The following is a 24,323-nucleotide window of genomic DNA, read 5'->3' as shown; positions in this document are numbered from 1 at the left end:
TTTTAACAAAACTTCACTAACGATGTCAGCAACTCTGCATACAGAACAAAAATAACAATAGAGTCAATGTGTGGGTTGCCATGCCTACAAGGCCACAAGGAATTACCAGCTGCATGACTGCCTCGTCATTTTTGATCTTTGAGTGTGTGCCCTGCTTCCATTAAACAATGTTAGGATCAGTGACAAGGTGTCAGCGATATTAAGCTGGGGGTGGGGTGGGGGAAATGAACGTCTGATCCCTCAGCACATCACTGAGATATAGAAGACATCTGTCACTCTGGTGTGGCACCAGGTATGGCAAGACAGGTAAAAGCCCAAAATGGCATTTGTGCACTTCAGACATAAAAAACAACTGACCACTGTAAGCTCATTTATGTAGTGGTAGAATGGGCAGTCTCCCTGAGATGGACGGCATCAGAAGCCAAGGTCAGGATTTTCTTGGAAAGGCATTTTAATAACCTCCTGCCCAAGGGAGGATGGAAGAGAACACATCCCGCCTAAGGCACTGACATCAGCTAACACAAAAATTGGAGGGATTACTCTAATTAAGAGTAAAAAAAGCTGCCCTGCTCTCCCTACCACCACCCTTGTAAGCAAACAGGGGGCTACAGATAGGAAGACAAAGGGAGCAGATGGAGACAGAATGACTCCTTGCACGTAGAGAGTGCAGGACTATCTACCACTGTGGCATGGAAGATAAAGATGCATGTTCACCTCCACAGATCTTAATCAAGATGTGCTTGGACCTGAGGAACGAGATCAAAAATGTGACTAAGTTAAGCATTTTGAGATGGGAACACTTTTTTTTTTTTTTTTATCTATTTATTTTAAGAGAGAGAGCGTGCGTGCGCACATGTGAGTGAGAACAGGGGAGGGGCAGAAAGAAAATCCCAAGCAGGCTCTGCACTGCCAAGGCAGAGCCCAATGTGGCTCAAACTCAGAAACCGCAAAATCATGATCTGAGCCAAAATCAAGAGTTGGATGCCCAACTAACTGAGCCACCCAGGCACCCTGAGATGGGAAGATTTTATTTATTTTGAGAGAAAGAGTGCACACAGGGAAGGGGCAGAGAAAGAGGGGGAGAGAGAATCCCAAGCAGGCTCCATGCTGTCAGCACTGAGCCCAATGTGGGGCTCAAACTCACCGACTGTGAGGTCATAACCTGAGCCGAGATCAAGAGTCAGATGCTTAACAGACTGAGCCACCCAGGCGCCCCTTGAGACGGGAAGATTATCCTGGATTATCAGGGTGGCCAAATATAATAATCCCAAGGGTCCTTATAAGAGGGGGTCAGGAGGGTGAGAGTGAAAGGGGATCCAACAATTGAAAGAGTGAGGCAGGTCATAAGCTGGAACCTTTAAAAGCTGGAAAACATAAGAAACCAGATTCTCGCTGACAGTTTCTATAAGGAACACACCTCTGTGGAACCAATATCAGACATCTGACCTCTAGAACTTGTAAGATAATGTTTGTGTGGTTTTAAGTCACTAAGTTTATGGTCATTTGCTAGAGCAGCAATAGGAAAGTAATACGTGGCTGCAATTTCAAATTTTGGAATTTTGGCCACCCACTCTATCTCTTATGGGGGTAGAGACTGGGATCTCTCAGTCTCAGCTTCTTTTGCAAGATGGCGTTATTTTGTCTCTTCTCTTCTTGCGTAAGCTTTCTCTGCTACCCTTGTCTTCTATGCAAAGTCTTAGCTGTAGCATGCCTGTGGGTTTGGGCTGGTGTGATGGCTGGTCTAGCATGAACCAATTACCCAATTGACTTGGTGTCTTCATAGCTCTTAGATTAAATTTCCTAGAGATATGATGGTCCTGCTTGGGCTACATGAACAACCCAGATCCAATAATCTATGGCCTGCAGGGTACACATTGTCATCACCTGGTGAAATACTTAGTCCTGAAGACTGGAAAGGAATTACTAACATATCTCAGGTAGCAGGTGAAACGACCGGGTGACAAAGTTGTCAGATGAGACTGTTGCCAGGTGAACTGGGGAGTCCCTGGATCCTGGAGCCTCGACCCAGCCAGACCCAAAGGAGTTGCCAAAGGTTCTTGGTCTTGTCACAAGAATGAATTTGAGGACAGACACACAGCATAGCAGATGAGTAACACAAGCAGCAAAGTTTATTAAAGCGAAAAGTACGCTTTTGAGATAGGAGACAGGCGAGCTGAAGGGAGGGAAAAGGGGGAAGAGAGGGACACAGAGAAAGAAGGAAAGAGGGAAAGACAGAGAGAGAGAAGGGGAGGTTAAGCTGGCCAGTGAGGGAGCTGTGTACGCGGGCGGTCGGGTTTCTATCTTTTATTGACAGTGAAGTAGGTGGCAGAATATTTATTACTTGGGTAGTGGTGGGGAAGCAGGGTTTCTGAGCTTTTTCTTCCTGATTTGGCCAAGGGTCTCCTTTCTTGGCATCTGCCAACTTGGGCCTGTCTGGTTTGATCCTGCTTCTTGTGGAGTGCTGCCAGGACAGGCCTCTGACCTTCCCCATAGCTGGCCATAACTTCTTCGTTAGTGACCTCCAGGTATCCTGTTAGGAACCTAACAAACTGCCTAACCTAACAAGACATCCACTTAGCTACTGAAGTCATCCACTGTGATGGCAGCCCTGAAGATAGAGAGGAAGCCAGTAAGTGACAGGGGTGACCAGACGGCCAACAGATGCCAGAAACAAGCGTAGGTAGTGGTAGATCCAGTTGGCGTGTATACAGAAAGGTTTTCTTACATATGAGTAGGGAAATAATGATCTACTGATAAAAATTAAAGGTCTTTCACCTTCCATCATCCTGAGTTGCAAGGAGAATTTTGTTTACTGTATAATGGACGTAAGAACAGAGGAAAGGTTTGGGAGAGTAGAGGCACAGTGGAAGACTTAGTTAAGAAAAAGGAAGCCTAGATGAGAAGAAAAATTCTGGAGAATACATGACAGAAAGGGCTGGTGATCAGGCTGGATATAGCCAGAGACGTTTTATTAGGAAAGTCAAGCACAACAGAAGCTTCTACAATAAAACTTTATGAGGGTTCCTACCTGTAGCAACATATAGGATAAATTTTAAATAGCATGGAATATGAAGCTGTTAGCTCTCTCATAGATAAAGAATTTACATTTTTAATACTCCTTACCCTCAGAAGCAGCCATCACTCACAGAAGATCCAGGAGGCTTGAGGTTGTAATTAGAAGAAATTCCTCAAATTATTTGTACTACGGTTGGAACATGCAGAAATGCAGCTGCAATGAAAGGAATAGAGTTAGGTGTATTTCATAATGCATTTTTAAATTTCCCTGGAGAGCTACAATTTAGCCAGAAGACAAAAATCAAAGCTAAATTAAATACAGTGCTGTTTTCCTAACCAAGGCAAAACAAATGTAAACTGCCTTATCAGGGATGCAAAGGGAGAGAAGTGTGCTTGTGATATTTCCTAGAAATGGAAAAGATAGAAACTGGGCACTTTCCCCAGAGGCCTCTTTTTTCATGAAATTCTTGGCCCTCTGGAGTCTAGCAGAGACTTTCAAGGATAGAAATGTCTTGTTACCTTAGACTGAATACCTCAGTAGAAGTGATGTTTTCTAGGAGTACTTTTAGTTTTATTTCAGGTCTTTCCATCAGCGCTTTTGTTCCCCAACACCCAGAAGTCCTCATTTTATTAAACAAAACCAGCGGTATAGGACTAGGTAATTAAAGGTAAGACTTTGTAAAACTTACCAAAACACAGGGCATTCAAGAAGGCAGTCTGTGATCGAACGCAAGGGGCCAGGGTTCTCTCTGCAATTCCTTTGGGGCAATTGTATCAGGATCTCCCTCACGTTCAAGTTACAGAAGAGCATAAGGTTATGGCTCTAAGAACTAGGCAAGGCCTCTGTATGAAAGCACTTTCTTGGTTTAGCGGATTCGTGGGAATTTTGCTGCCATTGCCAAGCTGGTAACTTTTTTCCCCTTGTGGTATTGGCCGGGTCTAATGTTCCTACGGATGGAAATCAACCAGGACCAAAATGCTTTTATGTATAGTTCCTAACTGAGATTGTGGAAGGTCTTAAGTCAAACAGGTATGAAGGCTAGGCTTTCTGAGTATGGTGGTGGTGAACCGCAGGGAGGCAGGACCCTCTTTGTGGGACCACTTTCTTTCTCAGGGGTGATCCCTGAAGCTATCTTAAAAGAAAAACTTGAAAAGAATTTATCTTATGTATCTCCACTGTGCTGCAATATCATGAAACTAATATGATACTGTACATCAACTATACTTCACTTACAAATTTTTAAAATAAATCTCCAACAAATATAGTCAATAACATCTTCCTCTTAGTTGCCGAAGTGCCATAAAGGAATGTGTTACAGCATCCAAAGAAAACTTAAGATACCCAACAGACGTTATATATTTTACCTAACAATAAGAGTTCCAAAATAACAATGCAACATTAGAGCAACACAATTACTGAATAAAGATTTTTTCATCATTCCTTTTGTTTTTGTTCAAGAGTCACCATTCCTCTCCGTGACAATGTCTGTCCTTATCTGATGACGTCTGGTTCATTTATTTCAGTTTGCTTTGTCGGCATTGCAGCCACTGATAGTTCAAAGCTCTTACGAGGTGGCTTTCTTTTGTGGCTGTCACCTGCCAGAACAGAGAAAAGTCTACTGTACTTTGAGATGATGTAAAATACTCAAAACCCCAGTCTCCAGAATTCTGCACAACAATCTAATTTCACAATTATATGATCTACTTACATTCTCTAAGGACTGAATACATAATTACAAGTACATAATTCCTAGGCACACTCTCTGGCTGAATAAGCTAATTCTTTACCCATCATTTAATTTTAGTAATATTAAAACTAATGTACTTTTATATACTGTCATTATTTTAAACATTTGCTAAGTACTACTCTGATTTGTCAAGCTTTTAAAACTTATTTTGCTTTTTGCAAGCTACGATACCATAAATCTTGAAATATATAAGATACTTATACCAACTTAATGTATCATCATACCAAGGTTTACAGGTTTAAAGGTTTTTCCCCAATTCAATTCAGAATACATTTGTCATGTGGAGTACTAAAAAATGTACAAAACTGCTAAATCACTATACTATATGCCTGATACCAATTGAACACTGTATGTTAATTATATTCAAATTAAAATTTAAAAGTATATATATGGGTACAGAAACACCTTAAGTAATAAAATAATTATATAAACAAAAAATCTGATCAACATTATGAAAAAACAAAACCTGATGAAAAACAAAGAATGCCCCCAATTAGCACTAGCTTGACCACAGTACCAGTTTTTCATTTTTTCAAAAGATTTTGAGAAATTACCTTTGTACCTTTGTATTTCATATAATTAGCAAAGAATACATGTAAATTCAAAGTCTTTGGTTTTCTCTTTAAATTTTTTTTTAATGTTTATTTGTTTTTGAGAGGGAGAGAGAGAGAGAGAGACAGACAGAGACAGAGTGTGAGCAGGGAAGGGGAGTAAGAGAGGGAGACACAGAATCCAAAGCAGGCTCCAGTCTGAGCTGTAAGCACAGAGCCCCACACGGGGCTCGAATTCACAAACCGTGAGATCATGACCTGAGCCGAAGTCAGATGTTCAACCGACTGAGCCACCCAGGTACCCCCAAAGTCTTTAGGTTTTGCCTGAAATGTTCATGAATGAAAATTCATACATATTATATATATGAATATATTAAAAATATATATGAATATACTTATTTTACTTGTTTAAACACAGAGGTCCAAAATTTCAGAAATATCTATGGTTTTAATACTGCACAAATTCAAATGTCCCAAAGCTAAATACTGATTTCATAAAATACAGAATATATAAAAAGAAAAGATAATAAAAATAATTAGAAAATATCAGTTATTACAACTTTATATATATCCATAGGTTCATTCAGAACATTTTCTATAGATTCGCAGCATTTCCAGACAATCTGTGTTCTGGTAGAATCAGCTCACAAAAACAGACAAGTGTTGGTAATGATCTGTTATAACTATGGTCTCATGTTTTATATCACATTTGCATATTTAGCTTTAATACAGATACCCAAATTCTTGCGCGGATTCACAGGTCATACTTGAAATTTAAAATTCTGCATTCTGTCGTAACTTCACTTATCATCCCAGGAGTAAAACAAACTACATGCTTTAGTTTTTTTTCTAGGATCTGAGTTTCTACTGCTTTCAGGGCTTACTCTGGTATTGAAGCAATTTAACAGGTTGAGTCTCAAAAAAAAAAAAGGCGGGGGGATTCTTGGGATCCTCAGAGGAGAAACCTATGAAGACACACGGAATGAATGAAGCATACATGCACAACAGAGAAATTACTAAGGTTTATGTGGGCCCTCATTTTCCCACTTTTCCTCAGAAACTACAATTTCCCCAATATAGTCTAGAACTAGCTGTACCTCTTCTGAGAGGGGGTAGGGTTTGGTCTTTAGCTCTTGAGCACCTAGAAAGGTTAAATGTACCTAGAGCACCTTAAATGTACCTAGAAAGGTTTGCTCTCCATCCTCTCCTGGGTTATCTGTGAAGGTGGCAATCAAGGATTTTGCCTTTAACTTAAGTGAGCCTCCTCTTCCCACCTATGTCATCTGGCCAAGATAGGACTGTTCAGGTTTTCTCTTACAGAGATTCCATCTCCTAACATACTTCTGAGCTCCAGTATCATCATGGTATAATATAAACAGATCCAGGACTTCTTTCCTAACTCTTGGGCTGAGTCATACCCAGAAAAAAAAGTGAATCTGGGAGAGAGACAAAAACAAGGCCCACCTGAAACAAACAAACAAACAAGAAGACAGACTTCCAGAAATGAGGAAGGGTAACACACACAAATAGATTATGCTCTCCATCTGAAAAGACAAAGATTTCCTGAACTCTGCAGTGTCCAGGACAGAGCTCTGCCAGTCCCTCAGCGGCAGAGGACAGAGAAGCATCCAACAGGAAGTTGTCAAGGGATCTTAACAGCATGTGTGTCCTCTGTGTGCATCCAGTACCCACCTCCCCTGACCTCAGGCTCTGGAAACACTCCAGACTATGACAAACTGCTGGGGAAGTAAGAGCAAAGACCACAGATGAAATTTTCTGAACTAGGACTTGCTATTTACTAACAACTCTGCCTAGAGAAAGAAATGAGAGGAATATTTACCAGCCTGAAGTCAGGTGACTGATTCAACTCTGTTCATAATATATCAGTTTTCTTTATTCATGAGTATTTTCCAAGATCCCAGCTACCTCCAACCCTATCAGAAATTATTTTGAGATCTGGGAGAAATATTCTTAAATAAACTTACATACATTGTAACAGCAATTCAAGAAGTCTGAAAATGGGAGAGCAATAGGAAATTAGGTACACTATCTATATGAAAAAAGATGTTAAGTATATATTTAGAAATCAAGAGGAATCAGAGTAAACAAGGAAAAGCATGCTCATGAAAGCAGATTCACCTACTGGAAAAGGGAGTTACGGCATTCCTTTATTTGTTACTTTCAGAAAGTGACAACTTCTTAGAGTAAGATGGGGAAAGAGGGCTGAATTCCTTCATCCCATTATGAGAAAAATGTATGTATCAGTACATAATGATACACATGGCAAGAGTCAACTTGTTCCAATATTTCAAACTCCCTTTCCTCTTTTTGCTACAATACAACTAGCATACCCATTTCTTCCTCTGCTTCCTTGATTGCATATTACAGAAAGTCAATTCTTGTTATATTCTACAAAGTTACCACAAAAACTGACTTAGTGAACATAAACCATTGCTCCAAGAGAAAAAAAAAAGGGTCATGTTCCCGCAAGCCTCTTGTCACGTTTTTGTCAACTCAATAAAATATATTGCTGATTCATTAACAGTAAACTCATGGCCAAAGCACCATAATTCATGCCTGAACGAAGTTTATTTAATGTAGGTATTTTCCCCTTAAGGAACATCACAGCATTCTTGTGCTTGGGAAAACCAGCCAGCACTTCATTGATTGACTGACTTGTTTTTAAATATCTATTTAGTTTTGAGAGAGGTGAGGGAGGGAGGGAGGGAGAGGGAAAGAGAGAGGGAGAGAGGGAGAGAGCCTGAGCATACAAGATGGGGAGGGGCAGAGAGAGAGGGAGACAAGAGGATCTGAAACAGGCTCCTGCTAACTGCAGAGAGCCTGACATGGGGCTCGACCTCGTGAACTGCGAGATCATGACCTGAGCAAAAGTCAGACGCTTAACCGACTGAGCCACCCAGGCACCCCTAGACAGCACTTCAGTATGACAACACTTGGAGGCCATTTTAAATAGCGAAATCACCAACAAAAAGCATAAAAATGAGAAAAAACATGGCACTAAATAGACCAAGTAAAGGACACTTGGTTATATAGTATGAAAGCTGAAACAAGAAGGCACAGTGTTGCCTTATTTGACCTAGCTGGGAACATGTACCTCGAATGACTCAATTTTTTTGCCACTCTGTGTCCGCTCAAGAATGACATCCAAAGCATTGTACTGATTTGAGAGTCACAAATAAATTTTAGCGAGTAGGCAAATTGGCAAATACAAAATCTGCGAATAATGAGGACTGACTGTACATATGTTTCAATTCCTTCACTATGATTAGAAAGACAGTTCCATCAATAGGGCAGTCACAACCCAGGACTGGGAAATCAAGAAAAGAAAACCAGATCCTAAATGCTACCTCTAAATTCTCAATTAGGTGGCAACCAAAATGGCTAAGATGTAATAGACATTATTTAAGAAAGAATTGATTTTGCTTTAGTTTTTACTTTATTGTAAAACATGAGATGGGATGGCAGGGCATCTCGGATTGTATTCGCATTCCAACTTAATGAAAACTTACAATTTATCACCTTCTTAAGTAACTGTCAAATTATTCCACAATTAGTTTTATCATCTTTTCAAATCAAACAACTGGATCTACCATTTATATTACCTGTTAATTTCACCTATATGTCTACCATAATAAACCCATTAGAGTACTTAATCTTCCAAATAAAAAAGTTTATAAAATCACATCCACAATAGGTAGCCACCATTCCAGTTTTCTTCCTTTGACTAAATAAACTTAATGCTTAAGATTTTCCACTCTGGGCTCTAGCAATACTTAGTGCTGTACTCTATTCCAGACGTCTTAAATTATAGAAAAAGGAATGTGCCCGTTTCGTATTCTTTCAGAGCAGGTCTTAAGGCAAGATCACCTACCATATTAGGTACTTTCTTGTATGGACTACTCTACTGCATGTATCTCAAGTCCATTTTTTAAAAGTCACACATTAACTCATCATTGTACGTTCCATGAGAATAAGAGTTCTCAACCAGGAAATCACCAGAGAGCCTTGGTGTAGGGCAGAGGGGTTGTCAATGAAGGCCCCCATATTGTGAGTTCCAGGATTTCTCTGAAAAGAAAACCATAGCTTTAGCAGATGTGCAAACGGGTCTATGATCCTCCACACCACCACAATTTTAAGAATCACCTCACTGGATTCTCTTACTTTAAAAAAACTTTAATGTAGGAGATTGGTCAGTGTAATTTAACATCATTCAGTATCTAATCCTGTTTTCCAAAGTTTTGGCACCTCTAGCAAGTTGTAATTTTATAAGCAGAACCAGACACTTTGATTCTATTTTTGTATTATTTCTTAACCCACAGTACTTCACACAATTCATGATTTTAAATAAAGACAAATTAAATCACATCTGAATTTCTAAACTTAAATGTAGTGTGATAGTTATACTTCCAATTGTTTCAAAATTACTGGAAAGCCTATCATGTTCTTGAAATGAACTTGGCGTAAAAGGCAGCAAAGAGGTCCTTATAAGGAGTGTCTGAATCTGACTTGGTCAATGGTATTCGGCAAAGTCGGCGAAACCTAGGAGAACGCAGCAGCAAGTTCTGTGAAAGGCCCATGAAGCTGGAGCACAACCAGTAGAGGACAATGGACTGTAAAGAGAAGAAAGGACGTGAATGTTAGTGCTTCTCCATTCTCCAAGGACACTGACGTCCAGAGACAGACAGGCAATAAAAAAGGAAAATTACAATCTCTGTAAATAGCAGTGCACCAGACTGAGCAAGACCTGTAGCGGCTATTAGATACCTGTCATGAATCTAGTAAGTAAGAAAGGAGGCTGAAAGGACCAAAAAGTGAAAAGAAAGCAAAAGGAGAGGTATTCATGATAGAAAGTGGGTGACAGAGAGCATCTCCCAGGCAGAGACTCAAGACAGATGCCACCTCCCTTCTTTGGCAATACAGCACACTTTTCCCCCAACAAGAGTCCTGACAAGCTGCTGTACTGGAGGTAGGGTACTGTGGGGCACAGCCTGCTCCCTGGATCCCATTTCCCTCCACACAGTGATCTATCGTCTATAATGTCCCCAGTAATCAGCTTCTTAGTCAGGAATGTAGTAGCTTAGCCTTTGTCAGAGACAGTCTCTCTTCCACTTTCTCTTGTACTTCCATCCAGGGTGACTTATTTAGGTCAAGGACTAAGTTCTGTAGCCTCTCAAAATATTCCCATACATACATCCCTGTTCCAAACTTTTCTTTGGCATCAGAATGTGATCAGGCTCCAGGGGCATGACCCCATGGTGGTTTAGTCCAGGTCCCGGAGTAGAACTGCCTGAATCTAAATTCCACTTATTTGACTTTGGGGAAGTTATTTTCCTTCTGTTTCAGTTTCCTCATCTGTAAAATGGGAACTGAACTATACCTACTTCAGAAGGTTGCTGGGGGGAAAAATGTGATAACTTACAGAGACTGCTAAGCACAGGAGGTGACCTACCTGCCTTTGTTCCAAAGTAAATTCTTAGGGGCAGAAAGTAATACATCCTCAAAGGAGATTAGCACAGTAATTATGAGCAGGAGCCAAACTGCCTGGATGTGCCTTAGATACTTAAGAGATGTTAAGTATCACTTAATAAATGAGTGACCTTGGGTGAGTTACTTACCCTCTGTGTGCCCATTTCCCCATCACTAAAGTGGAGATTATAATGGCACCCACTTCAGTGCACACTGGATGAATTATATGAGCTAAAATATGTAAGCCATTTAAAACAGTGCCTGGCACAAGGTCAATATCAAATAAATACTGGCCATCATCATCTGAACTTACCCAGGACACAAAAACTACCCTGAAATTGCCTACTAAGAGTAATTCTTCCTTAGTAATAAACTTCTCTTTTTTAGCTGGGTATACTGCTATCTTAAAAAAAAAAAAAAAAAAAAAAAGACTACTTGCCAGCCTCTTCTGCAATTAGGTTATGACCCACGTAAGTCAGACGTAAGCACAAGTGTTTGGTGTGACTTCTGGCAAGGCTCCTTAAAGAGGATAACTGCACTTGAAGCACCCTTTTACCAATCCTGCAAGATAAGCTCCAGCAGCCATCATGACCATCCCGTGGCCTTACAGATAGAAATTACAGGCTGTGGATGATGGAATACAGGGAGAGAAGGCGGATGGGTTTCTCCTATCTTCACGCAGTTGCTATACCAGCTCTACCCCAAACTGACTAACTCTGAATTTCCTATATTGGAGAGAAAAAACTTTTGGGTACTTAAGACATTGCTTTGTAGATCTCTGTCATCCATTTCAAACCCAATCCCTCACGGAAAACTCACTGCTCCTATCTTATTTGACCAGGGAGTTTCCTTAGTTATAACTGGTATTATTTTCTCCCAGAAATGCGATGACTCTGTACTATTCTATTTTCACAGGGTATTTTACAACATTACTATTACATGAAAAGTACCATAATAAGCACTTGTTGCTATTTCATTACTTCTCACAGACGTTACGATGTCTATTTTAGAAATGTGGAGACTTACTTATTTTACACAGGATTAGTGACAGTATTATGGCCAAGGGACAGTTTTAAAAATACATTTTTGATGCTAAAAACATACCGGTTCAGATTCTTAGGATAATGAAGTACTTTCATATATGCAGATATAACTTTACATACCACCAACAAATGACTTCTACTTCATGGTCCATGTGTTGGCCCTCAGCAAAGACAGAGATAATGCCAAATACAGCTTTTGCCCTCTTTGCACTATAGTTTCATTGGGAAATAAACAAAGGCTAAAAATAGGAAATAACTGCAAACGTTAACTATTTTTTTCCATTTCTATCAGAGTGTAATGACATGTAAATGGGGACAGATGTACCTATCCCACTGAATTTTTATGAGGTTAAACGATATTATATATGAGCCATTATGGACTCAGCATGAAGTTTTGTTTCTTTTTTAAGAGCTAAATTCCTTGGCCCAGTCTATGTAGACAGAAGGAATTCAATATTTCAACTAATTAAACAGAGCAAATACTATGTTCACAGCACTGTGTAAGACTGGAAAAAAAAAGAAACAGAGTTGACAGCTAACTCACTTTCACACAGAGGAAGATTAACCAACCCAAGAAATATTCGAGTGTCACTTGGTGATAGATTAATTACTACAGAAACCTGGAAACCAGTAAGGGACTTAGTCAAATGAAGCTCAACAGAAGAGGCTGAATCCTGGGGCACCTGGATGGCTCAATCAGTTAAGTGTCAGACTTCGGCTCAGGTCATGATCTCATGATTCATGAGTTCGAGCCCTATGTGGAGCTCTCTGCTGTCGGAGCAGAGCCCACTTCAGATCTCTCTTCCTCTCTCTCAAAAATAAGTAAACATTAAAAAAAAGAGGCAGAATCCTAGCCAGTGTAAGCTATGCACAGAGAGGATTTAGCACACTACATACAATGCTGGTGCTTACTCACTGAAGGTACTGTCGCAGCAACTGGAATCATCAACACTGATACTGCACGAACGAAGTACGTAATATACGTCTGAAAACGAGACATTCCAGTTTTTTGCAGAGCAAAAATCTGAGAGAGTAGAATATAAACACACACAATGAGTATTAAGCATATTAAATTAGACAAGGTTTAAAATACAACCTGATTTTTGACTGACCTCCACCTACATATATTTTAATAGAAGCAGAAAAGTTAAAAATAAAACACTGATAACTGTATATGGTTGATCATCTGTGTTTTTTTTTTTAAAGATTGTAAGACTGAAAGTCCTTTCAAGATAGGTACTATGTATGAATCACTACCCTTGTTTTGGCACCTACATACAGTGCCTGGCATAAAGAAGGAACTTAATAGGTACTTCAAAGGTTTGTGATCTGGCTCCATGGAATAAGGGGAGAACCAGGCTAGGAAAAGCAGTTATGATTATGAATTACTTAAGAGGCAGCATAGTGTAATAACTGCGAACACAGAATCTACATCCAAACTGTCTAGATTCATGTGAACAGCCCTGCATTTAGTGGTTATGTGACTTTGTACAAGTTACTTAACCTTTCTGTACCTCACTTTCTCTACTTAAAACAGGGGTAATATTAGTAGCTACATCACAGGATTATTCTAAGAATTAAATAAGTTAATTCATGTAAATTGCTTACAACAGTGCCTGCCACATGGTGTATATTAAGTAAGAATAGGGGCGCCTGGGTGGCGCAGTCGGTTAAGCGTCCGACTTCAGCCAGGTCACGATCTCGCGGTCCGTGAGTTCGAGCCCCGCGTCGGGCTCTGGGCTGATGGCTCAGAGCCTGGAGCCTGCTTCCAATTCTGTGTCTCCCTCTCTCTCTGTCCCTCCCCCGTTCGTGCTCTGTCTCTCTCTGTCCCAAAAATAAATAAAAACGTTGAAAAAAAAAAAAAAAAACTTAAGTAAGAATAAATTTTCTTGGGGTGTCTGGGTGTCTCAGTTGGTTGAGCATCCAACTCATGACTTCAGCTCAGGTCATGGTCCCAGGGTCATGAGACCATTGCATTGGGCTCCGCATGGAGCGCTGACCTGCGTAAGACTCTCTTTTCTCCCTCTGTCCCTCTCCCCAGTTCGCATTCTCCCTCCCTCTCTCTAAAATTAAAAAAATAAAAAATAAGTTTTTTTAAACTTATATATACTGGGTCATTAGTCACTAAAAGGAAAGGCTAAGGATTGACATTAATTCACTGTGACCTTGTGTTTACCACTTCCTTCATTCTAACAAATATTCACTAAGCACCAACCACATTCATAGGATTGTGCTAGGTGATCTTAGGAAAACACTTAGACTACACATGGAGTCTTTTCTCAAGAAACTTTAACCCAAGACATTAGAGTACCATCATTTTAGGAAGGTATTTTAGATTCCCCAAACAGAGACCAGTGACAGGTCTGTGAGATCTCAACTGAAGTTCTAAAGATCATTTCTAAGGTTTCTTCCAGTTCAAAGAGACTATGTTCTACTCAAAGTCTGAGAACAGCTCCTCATACAACTAACTAAAAGCTTGCTTTCCCTAAACTGCTGAGTAACACAGCATGGGATAAAGGTAAGACACAGTTGACAATTCATATTTTGTATGTCTGTATTTTTCCACTCCATCATATAAAGTTAAGTTCTAACTTTTCTAGGGTCATACAGCTAAAAAATGACAATCAGATATGGTGTTTCCTGCTTACAAATTTACATTTTAAATATATACACAAATTGCCAACCTACTGGAAGAATAAAACCAGATTGATAACCATCTTAATTACTCTCTTTACCAAAAACAAATCACAAAATTGTATGCATTAGATTCCTATCATTGTAAAGGTGAAAGAGACTTTGGAAGTGTTCTAATTCAGCTCCTCCATTTTAATTATAAGCATATGGCCCCCAGAGAGATTAAGGAACTGGCTTAAAACAGACAGAGTTTGCCAATGTCTGATCTATGACCAGAAACCAAGGAATCTCAATTCTAGCTCAGAGCTATCACCACCTATTCAAACGTTGCAACAGCAACAAAAATCTCAATGATTCCAATGGCAAACAAATCTCATTTAAAACCACTGACCTCCACTATTAGTAAATTGATGACACCAACAGAGATAGGCAGAATCCAAGTGGAATCCAGTGCGGTGAGGTCACGAAACCACAGGATCCCATCATTAGCCAACTGTTCCTGAACAGAAAAACCTGCTAAAACAGTTTCATAAATAAAACATAGCAGGAAGAAAGACACAAGACATAAGTAGTCTAATTCAAATAAGGGGTCTTTCACACTGAAGACATGTATTGCTTTCATTCGTTTTCATTCCACAACATAAACTAGTCCTTCCTGTGCTGAGAAAGAGGCAAGAAGCTCTCTGTAGCAAACAGTTGTAGGAGCATAGAGTAGCAGCACTCTTTCAGACTTGTATTTGTATAATTATTTGTCCATAGGCTACTTTCTTTCTGTTCAGATTACTTTCTGGTTAGAAATGCCTTTAAATGAAAGTAAAAAATACATGCTTTAGTTTATACTGTTTCTTAATTAATGTTTACATTCATAACTGTGAAAACTTTTCTGATCTCTTAATTTTATAAACAGAAGAAATTCTTGGCCAGAAAACTTAATCATGGAATTATAACACTAAATTTATTATGACTTCCATGAAGAAGTACAGTTGACCCTTAAACAACTCAGGGCTTAGGGGTGCTGACCCTCCGAGCAGCTGAAAATCTGTGTATAACTTTTGGCTCTCCAAGAACTTAACTACTGAAAGCCTATTGTTGTCTGGAAGCCTTACCTATAACCCAAGTATCATATACTGAATTCTTACAATAAAGCTAGAGAAAAGAAAACGTTATTAAGAAAATCATAATGAAAAGAAAATACATCTATAGTGCCGTACTGTAAAAAACCCACCTATAAGTGGATCTGCCCAGTTCAAACCTGTGTTGTTCAAGGGTCAACTCTATTACTATTGTCCTTTCTATATTCATTTGTTTTCTCAACATGGCTAATTAGCTAATACGTGATATTTTAAAACCTATACCCTTGTAAGAAAGATGGTGACAATATACTAATTATAAAAAGTATAGGGATTTTTCACATTTTGTTTTTGTTTTTTGAGTACAAAAACATTGTTAGAGAACTTATTTGGGGGAAAGAGACTTCTATAATAACTACCTTCTGAATGTGTTGCTCCTGTGCTAAAATTCCGGAGGGCAATGGACATGAAGATCCACATTGGAAACTGAATCCAGACCAACACAGTGGCTTTGAAAGGGTGGCAGTTGTCCCGAACATACAGCTCTGAAACAAGCCTCCGCATATTCTTTAGATAAGTGAGTCTAGTTTGAAGGAAGAGGGAAAAAAAGGGAAAGGAGAAAATGTCATTTGACTAACAGTGCTTCATACCCATAGTACAAACACACCCATGTTGTGGTTATTAGCTAAAGTTTTGTGCAGGATTTTTAGTTCTCATAGGCTATATTAAGGGGTTGCCTAACAAAAGGCAAATGAAGCCTTTTACTTAAAACTCTCTAGCAATGTACACATATTATATAACAATCTGATAAATCTGACATTGTCGGATTATAAGCTTTGTCTCTGATGGTCTTTGGCCAATTAGATTTTAACAAGTGAAATTTCACTACTGACATGGTCTGACCAGTCTTTACCAAAAATTCTAAAGGTGAAAGCACATTTAACTAAAATCCCTCCATTCCAGGCAAGCTCAATTACTTGATCTCTGAATATACCTTTTATAGCAATGTGGTTCTGTAATATGTATGTTCTTGACCTGTTAAAATGGTCTCCATTCTTCAATCCTTTTTCTTTTTAATTTTTTATTAACGTTTATTTATTATTGAGAGACAGAGCATGAACATGGGAGGGGCAGAGAGAGGAGACACAGAATCCAAGGCAGGCTCCAGGTTCTGAGCTGTCAGCACACAGCCTGACGCAGGGCTCAAATTCACAAACTGAGATCATGACCCGAGCCGAAGTCGGACGCGTAACTGACTGAGCCGCCCAGGTGCCCCTCAATTCTTTCATGAAGATTTTCTTCATGTTTCTCTGTTAATCCTATTACTTATTCCTGCTCTTGCCTTAAGTCCCACTTTCTAGATCAAAGTCTCCTTGAAGGTCAACTGTTGGGTCTTACTCATTTCTAATTCTCTTGTAGCAGGTTTTTGTACAAGGTAGACATTTAATACGCTTGAAGGTAACACAATTATAGTGTAGTATTACATTAAGACAGTACACAGATATCCCAAGCTTTGTAATTTAGACTCTGCCTACTGTTTGAACTTTATTTTTTGTTACTCTTTTACACACACCTATATATTCTGGTGCCTAAATGACATAGGCTATCCAATAAATCAGACTTCTACATCAGCATGCTTTTGGAAGTCATTAAATCATCTACGTGGACAGTCCACTTACCTGGCTATCCACCTGACAAACTAACTTTTACCCTTCAAGACTCAGTTCCATTGAAAATGCAGGAAACCCTCAGATGTGTCTTTCTAGAAAGTCATCTATCTGTGTGAGGATGTATATGGAAAATCATTCTGCCAGTACTGCATAAGCAAGGTATCAGGCTTGTCTAGGCTGCATTTATAACTCAGATGAGCAGCTATGAATCTGTTATTTTGGCCTAGATTTGTTGTCCTTAGATTTCTCTGATCAATAAAACTTAAACACTGTTAAGTTTATCAAGTAAAGATATTAAGCTACCACAATGATTTTTTTAAATGTCAGGTCTTTCTGTGGCACCTGGGTGGCTCAGTCGGTTGAACATCTGGCTCTTGATTTCAATTCAAGTCATGACCCCAGGGTTGCAGGCTCCAGTCCCGAGTCAGACTCTGCACTGCGTGTGGAGCCTGCTTGAGACTCTCTCTCTCCCTCTGCCCCTCTCCCCTGCTTGCTCTCTCTCTCTCTGAAATAAAAATAAATGGCAGGTCTTTCCAAATTTTCAACACTAAGTGAAGAGGGAAGCAATTTCATGTTGAAAATAGTAGGCAAATGTCTACCCATATAGGTAAAAATATATGAACAACCGTATATACATCATATACTCACTCATAATAAAAACCCTTATTTTTCTCATTGCTGTGAACTGGTGAACACTTAGTCTAGTAAGGACCAGAATTTGACTAGTAACTTAGGCTGACTGAAGCAGGACTTAGAAGTTCCCAGTGGCTGAGTGCAGGCATAGAATTGCAGCCCATTCAAGCACTTTCTAAGGGCTAAGAGCCCAGGCAGACAACTACACAGGGTAACCACAGTGGACAGACAGCACCTTGGCTATCTAATTTCTTCTACCCTGGCATTCACACATTCACATTTTCTACCTCCCCCTTCTTGTGGGTTATTGTCTGCTGTACCTTTCTTTCCAAAACAGTCAAGTGTATAAATATTCTGTATCATTTGCTGACTAAAATTCCAACAGACTGGCACGGTACCTTCATCCTGTGAAGCCTTCCCTGACTTTCCATGATGACCGAACTTGTACATAACCTTTTTTATAATTGTTATGTCATTATTTGATTATAGGTCTTTTTCAGGAGGCTGGAGTCCCTCAAGAAGGAACTTGCTCTTTGTTTTTCTACTTCTTGCTTTCAGTCCACTATATAAAACTGTCATACCACACAAACGCATTAAAATATTAAAGAGTGAAAGAACTACTTTGCTGCTACAGCTACAGAATACTCAAACCTCTAATTAACATAATCACAGACACAATTTGGGTATGTATGTAAGTGTATGTATATATATATATATACATACATATGTAGGTCTATATGCACAGAATTAGCTCACCTTGCAGCTCTTTTGGACCATTTCAACTGATTTGCACGAATTGCAATTTCTTGGTTAAGATGCCTTGCAATGTTTTTTATTTCTGGCTGCAAATTTTCCACCTAGCTAAAGAAAACGTAGAATTTGTTATGAGCACATAAAGGATCTTATCCATAACCACTCATAATATTCCTCTAACTCACTCAGAAATGTGGTTTACTGATCATCTCAAGAAAATTTAAGTCTAAGCAGAAGATGTTAATTTGCTTAAGAAATCTTCAGTTACAACCAAATTTCAAATTCCAGCTCATACTCTTAGCCATGTGATTTCAGGCAAGTTACTTAAGCTGTAAAACCCTGTTTCCTCATAATATAAAATGTTTAACAACACCTACCTCACAGAATTATTATAAGGATTAAATAAGAACTGAATCCTAGAATGTTTCACCCCTGGATTTTCCAATAATGTAAACTGAGAAAACAGAAGTCTATTAATTAAGTCTTTAATATGCTCTGTGACAGCGACAGAGCCACAAAAAGTTTGTATTTATTTCTGTTCTGTGTTAATTCTGCACAGCACGTCACTGTCTTAATGGTGATAATTTCCTTTGTTTCCGGGTCTCCGCATCCTCAATAATTATTTGAAAACACGTTAAGACATTATTTTTGAAGTTTCCCATTTGAATAATATTTTGCTTTCAAAGCACTTTAACCTACAGTATTTGATTTGATATAATACTGTGAAGTAGGCCAGGAAGGCATTACTACCTGATTCCACTGAAAAAATAACGAAACACTGAAGGTCAAGTGGCTGCGACTAACCCGAGTTGTAGGCAGCACGGCCTGAATAAGGAACCAAGTTTGCAAATCGCTAGTTTAGTAGTTGTTTTCAATAAGGTGAACTGGAATACTCGGGGACAAAAGATGCTGCAGGCATACAGGCTACTACAACCTTTAAGACGGAAATTTTACAGGTTTCTCCACACAACTTCTTCTGCTAATTCTTTTACTTCTCTCATTCTCTAGCAGCAAGCGGCAGCAACCACTTGGGCTTGGAGCACAAACCCAGCAGGGTAAACGACATGACAAGTACACATATCACCAGACATCTCTCAATTCCATATCCAGTGCTAGTTAAATTTCTTAGCAAAGAAGGCGGTCACGATGATTTACATTAAGCACTCCGGCGGCAGCCAGGGATTTTAAGCCCCCGGTAGACGTCTACCACCCTTCACCGCCGAAGCTGATGCGCAGGGTGCAAGTGGCCCTCACCTTGGCCAGGATGTAGTGCTGGTAGGCGGCCAGGGGTAGAGTGACGGCGCCGCGCAGAGCCACGGTGGTGAGGCCGATGCAGGCCCACCAGGGCAGACCCGTGGCGGTGTGCACGCCGAGTAGCACCTCCTCCGCGCCCTGCACCGGCGCCGACGCGGCCAGGGCCTCGTACCAGCTGCCAGGGCCGCCGGAGCCCACTGCAGACACTGACGCCACCGCCCAAGCGGGCAGAGCAGAGTGCTTAATGGCGCCCGTCGAGGTTGGCGCAAGAGGCGGGACCCGGACTCCTAACTGCAGTGCAGGCAGCGGCCGCAGCCACCTACCGCCAAGCCGGCACAGCATATGGGCGCTGGGGCCGAGCTAAAACACGGGCATCAGAGGTTAGAATCGGGCTACGATCCGCGGCACCTAGACCGCCAAGCGCACGCGCCGGAAACCCAAAGCGAAAAGCGGCCGCGCGCTCCACTACTATTGACCTTCCCGTTCAAGCCAGTGACGTCTTGCGTCGCACTGGCGATGACGCAGGAGGTAGGAAAGTCCCGCCTTTCCCACGCGGCACCGGGCAGGCCTACTGCGCAGACACAAAACTTTCCCGCTGCTGGCTTGGAGCTCCTCGGACGCTGGACCGGAATTGTAGAGCCGGGGGCGGGGCCTGCTGCCGGGGGCGGGGCCTGCTGCCCTGGGCGGGACCGGGCTGTCTCTAGGAGCCCTCGCCTTTTAAGTCGGTGTGAGGCGTGAGCCTTTCCATTCCTTTACACTTTAGTAGGTTTTTTTGTTTGTTTGTTTTTTTAATGTTTATTCACTGTTTTGAGAGACAGAGTGCGTGCAGGGCAGGGGCAGAGAGAGAGGGGTACACAGAATCCGAAGCAGGCTCCAGGCTCTGAGCTGTCAGCACAGAGCCCGATGGGAGGCTTGAACTCACAAACCGGGAGATCACGACCTGAGCCCTGCTGGACGCTTAACGGACTGAGCCACCCAGGCGCCCCTATTCTTTTTCACTTTAAAACTGATTGTGTGATTTTAGTGGAAAGACTGGGTGGGTGGTTTTTGTGACCAGAGAGGGTAGTCCCCCACCTCTTTACGTGCAACCTGATTGCTTCTGCTACTTACTGAGATAGGTTATACTGCCGAAAAGCCTGCTTGGAGAAAGGCATGTGTTTCTGGCTGACCCTGAGTTTTAATGAGCATCCATTACGTACTAGGCATAGTTCTATCTACAGTATAAAGATTTAATTGGTTTACCTGTTCCAATTAACATTTTCAAGCCCAACTGCACACTGAGTGTCATTTTATCTTCCATTATAAAGAGCAAAACTTTATTAAGATAGTCTCATTACTTAAGAGGGGTTATCACTGGCAGCACGGTGTATTCTTTACTAGTTTACATGTATCCTATAGAAACGTTCAAGAGCCTCAACAGTAACATTTTGTCTTCGGGTTAAAAGGAATAGGCTAGGGGCGCCTGGGTGGCGCAGTCGGTTAAGCGTCCGACTTCAGCCAGGTCACGATCTCGCGGTCCGTGAGTTCGAGCCCCGCGTCGGGCTCTGGGCTGATGGCTCGGAGCCTGGAGCCTGTTTCCGATTCTGTGTCTCCCTCTCTCTCTGACCCTCCCCCGTTCATGCTCTGTCTCTCTCTGTCCCAAAAATAAATAAACGTTGAAAAAAAAAAAAAGGAATGGGCTAAATCTACACGGACTAGTTTTTAGTTTTGTGTTCCTGACAACAGTACACACAAACTGGAATGACGTGAAGGAGTTTACTCACATAGGGGTTACTCCTAGTCCTAGTCCCCAAATTGTGTTGTGCGGAGTAAAATGTTGGTTAAAACAAGCCTCCAACAAATGTTGGGGTAATGTCAAACTGCAGTTACAAATTTTGCACCTACATGAATTTTGAAATGTTTCAACACACAAATCCCAACTTATGCTATATGTACATGTTCCTTTTTAAAATTTTTTAAAACTTAAGTTTATTTATTTATTTAGACAGAGAGAGGGAGTGCGAATGGGGCAGAGAGAAGGAGAGAGAGAATCCCAAACAGGCTCCACACTCTCAGCACAGAGCCGATGCGGGGCTCAAACTCACAAACTGGGAGATCATGACCTGAGCCAAAGTTGGATGCTTGACTGACTGAGCCACCCAGGCGCCCCTAAGATGTTCCTTTTTAAAAGGAAAAATAAAAACAAAAACAAAAACAAAAAAAAAAAAAAAAACGAAGAAGGTACCACTCTACTTAAGGTAAATAAGAAACAACTGGTTGCTACTCACTACTGATTTTAAATGGAAACGAATTTTAAATGGAAATATCTTCACCTAAAGACTGTGGGAATAAAGAAGCAAATTCTATGATACTGCGTTCCTCTCCTTCCAGAGAACTGGTGTCATTGGAAATTGGTCCTTTCACAGTAGCACTTAAGCTAGGTACTCTGACCTTTTAATATGCAGGAGACACGGAGTTGATGAGGTCCACCTTTTCAGATACATATTGGTGTCACATATTCTCACTTTAAAGTGTTGCTACTGTAAGCTTCAATATTGTGATCTAAATAAAATTTATGGATATTTTTCTACTAATTTCACATATACTAACATTCATTTATTAGAGGTGATCGAAACTGATCTACTTGGTAAAGCATGTTGGGGCGGGGGAAGTATCTGTCAGTTATAAACCCCAATACAGGAGTTCCTGCTGGCTCAGTCCCTGGAGTGTGCAACTCTTGATTTCCGGGTTGTAAATTCAAGCCCCACGTTGGATGTAGAGATTACGTAAAAAATAAAATCTTAAAAAAAAAAAAAAAATTAAAAAGCCCAATACAAAAGTAGAGTGTTAGCACTGATGTGTATGTATGTACTGGTTATCCAACATTGTGGTAACTTGTATCTTTTGAGTTGCAGAATACAGTATGCAATGACCAAACACCTAGCAAACCAAATGAAATCTTGTCAACTCTAATACTGCAAATGAACTTGCACAACATACCAGAACACTTTTTTAAAGTTCAACATTTATAATTAGCTTATAATTAGCCTATAATATTGTCTTCACTATGTCACACACTATTTTTTTAACTTTAAGCTCCTTAAAAACAGACTTTCATTTTCTTTCTGCAGTTTCTGAAATTCTTACCCATCAGTGCTGAACACAGGAGTGGGGTCAAAATTTGAATATAGGCTATTTACACACGTAAACTGTATATTTGTACTTTTAATTTCTCATTTTCCAAATATGCCTTTTGAAATGTTTGACAAAAGAACCTTTAAAAGGTATTTTCATAAGAAATTGTTAAAGTGACCTCTTGGAATCAGATTTAGGTTGAATTTCTTTTTTTCCTCTACTTACTTAATGCATTGGTTTTCAAAACCAAAGCTACATAATGTAAAATTAGCTTCTCTCTCTCTGTCAAAAAACATCTTTGGGGCACCTGGGTGGCTCAATCGGTTAAGCGTCCAACTTCGGCTTAAGTCATGATCTCACAACTTGTGAGTTCAAGCCCTGCGTCAGGCTCTGGGCTGACAACTCAAAAGCCTGGAGCCTGCTTTGGATTCTGTGTCTCCCTCTCTCTGCCCCTCCCCCGTTCGTGCTCACCCTCTCTCTCTCAAAAATAAACAAACATTAAAAAAAAAATTTTAAAGAAAAACATCCTCTCATCTTTCTTATCATGGTTCTTAAGTACTGAGTATGCAAAATTGGCTTTCAGCTTTCAAAAGTGTGAATGCATTTAAAGGTAGAAGTCTAATATGAAACCTCTTATAACACATCTATTAGTCATGTATTCTGTCACATTACAGAACTCTTATTTATGTCAAGCCATAGTTGCACACTCTTTACTCACCCAAAATACAAGTGACAGTAGTTTTGCAATCAAGGTATGTAAGTAACACAGTTAAGTCATATTAAAGCACTAATGAAGCTCTCATCCTAAATTCATCCCCTGGAAATAACACCAGTTAGTTGAGTGTTGGGACTTGTTGAAGCAAGCATTGATCAGTGGGATGTATACAGGTTTCCCTGCTATCTCCTACCACATCTTTCATAGGCCAAAATAGTGGACAGCAGAGTGGCCTCTGCTTTCTGAGGGTGTGCGTTACACTACTTGGCATTGCAAAAGTTCTGTACTGGCAGATCTGCAGGAATGAGAGTGTTTCTGAAAAACTCAATGTGAAAAATAGATGAAATAAAACAGAGGCTCTGAAGAAGCTTTGTGATTTTGAATTTCCCTTTTTAGTCTATCACTTTGTATTGTTTGAAAGATGAAGTGAATAATATAGTGTGCAAAATAATTTTTATCAAATGTGTATTTAGGTCATTTGAGTCAAAAGAAAGATGGTGTAATATTTTCATGAAAAACAAGACAGAATCAGTCAGTGAACTACTGACCCCACCGCCATTTTTTTCCTGAGAAGAAAAATCACAATAAGTATAGTAATTTAACAAAAAATTAATTTTCAACTACTAACAAAATGAC

General features: G+C 40.2%; 1 protein-coding gene across 5 annotated transcripts in view; it reads right to left on the bottom strand.

Moving 5' to 3' along the window:
• The window catches only part of LOC115512567 (cytochrome c oxidase assembly protein COX18, mitochondrial), a 75,606-nt gene extending 55,242 nt beyond the window's left edge, over positions 1 to 20,364 (bottom strand). For 2 of the 5 annotated variants that reach the window (XR_004343547.1, XR_003968424.1), the window contains exons 1-7: positions 19,859 to 20,364; positions 18,608 to 18,708; positions 15,968 to 16,131; positions 14,870 to 14,994; positions 12,761 to 12,868; positions 3,705 to 4,611; positions 3,124 to 3,229 (exon numbers count right to left, since the gene is read on the bottom strand). Coding sequence is in view for 3 of the 5 variants with exons in the window: in XM_030313711.1 (XP_030169571.1) it covers positions 9,772 to 9,945; positions 12,761 to 12,868; positions 14,870 to 14,994; positions 15,968 to 16,131; positions 18,608 to 18,708; positions 19,859 to 20,200 (1,014 nt within the window). In the remaining 2 variants the exon portion in view is untranslated. Of the gene's footprint in view, positions 1 to 3,123; positions 3,230 to 3,704; positions 4,612 to 9,487; positions 9,946 to 12,756; positions 12,869 to 14,869; positions 14,995 to 15,967; positions 16,132 to 18,607; positions 18,709 to 19,858 lie in introns of those variants that run through there. The other 3 variants (XM_030313711.1, XM_030313712.1, XM_030313713.1) reach the window with 3 other exon arrangements.
• Between the last annotated feature and the right edge of the window lie 3,959 nt (positions 20,365 to 24,323).

Source organism: Lynx canadensis, chromosome B1 (genome assembly GCF_007474595.2).
Source record: "Lynx canadensis isolate LIC74 chromosome B1, mLynCan4.pri.v2, whole genome shotgun sequence".
NCBI classification, from domain to species: domain Eukaryota; kingdom Metazoa; phylum Chordata; class Mammalia; order Carnivora; family Felidae; genus Lynx; species Lynx canadensis.
The sequence above is the reverse complement of the archived record's forward strand: the minus strand, read 5'-3'. Positions and strand labels throughout refer to the sequence as shown.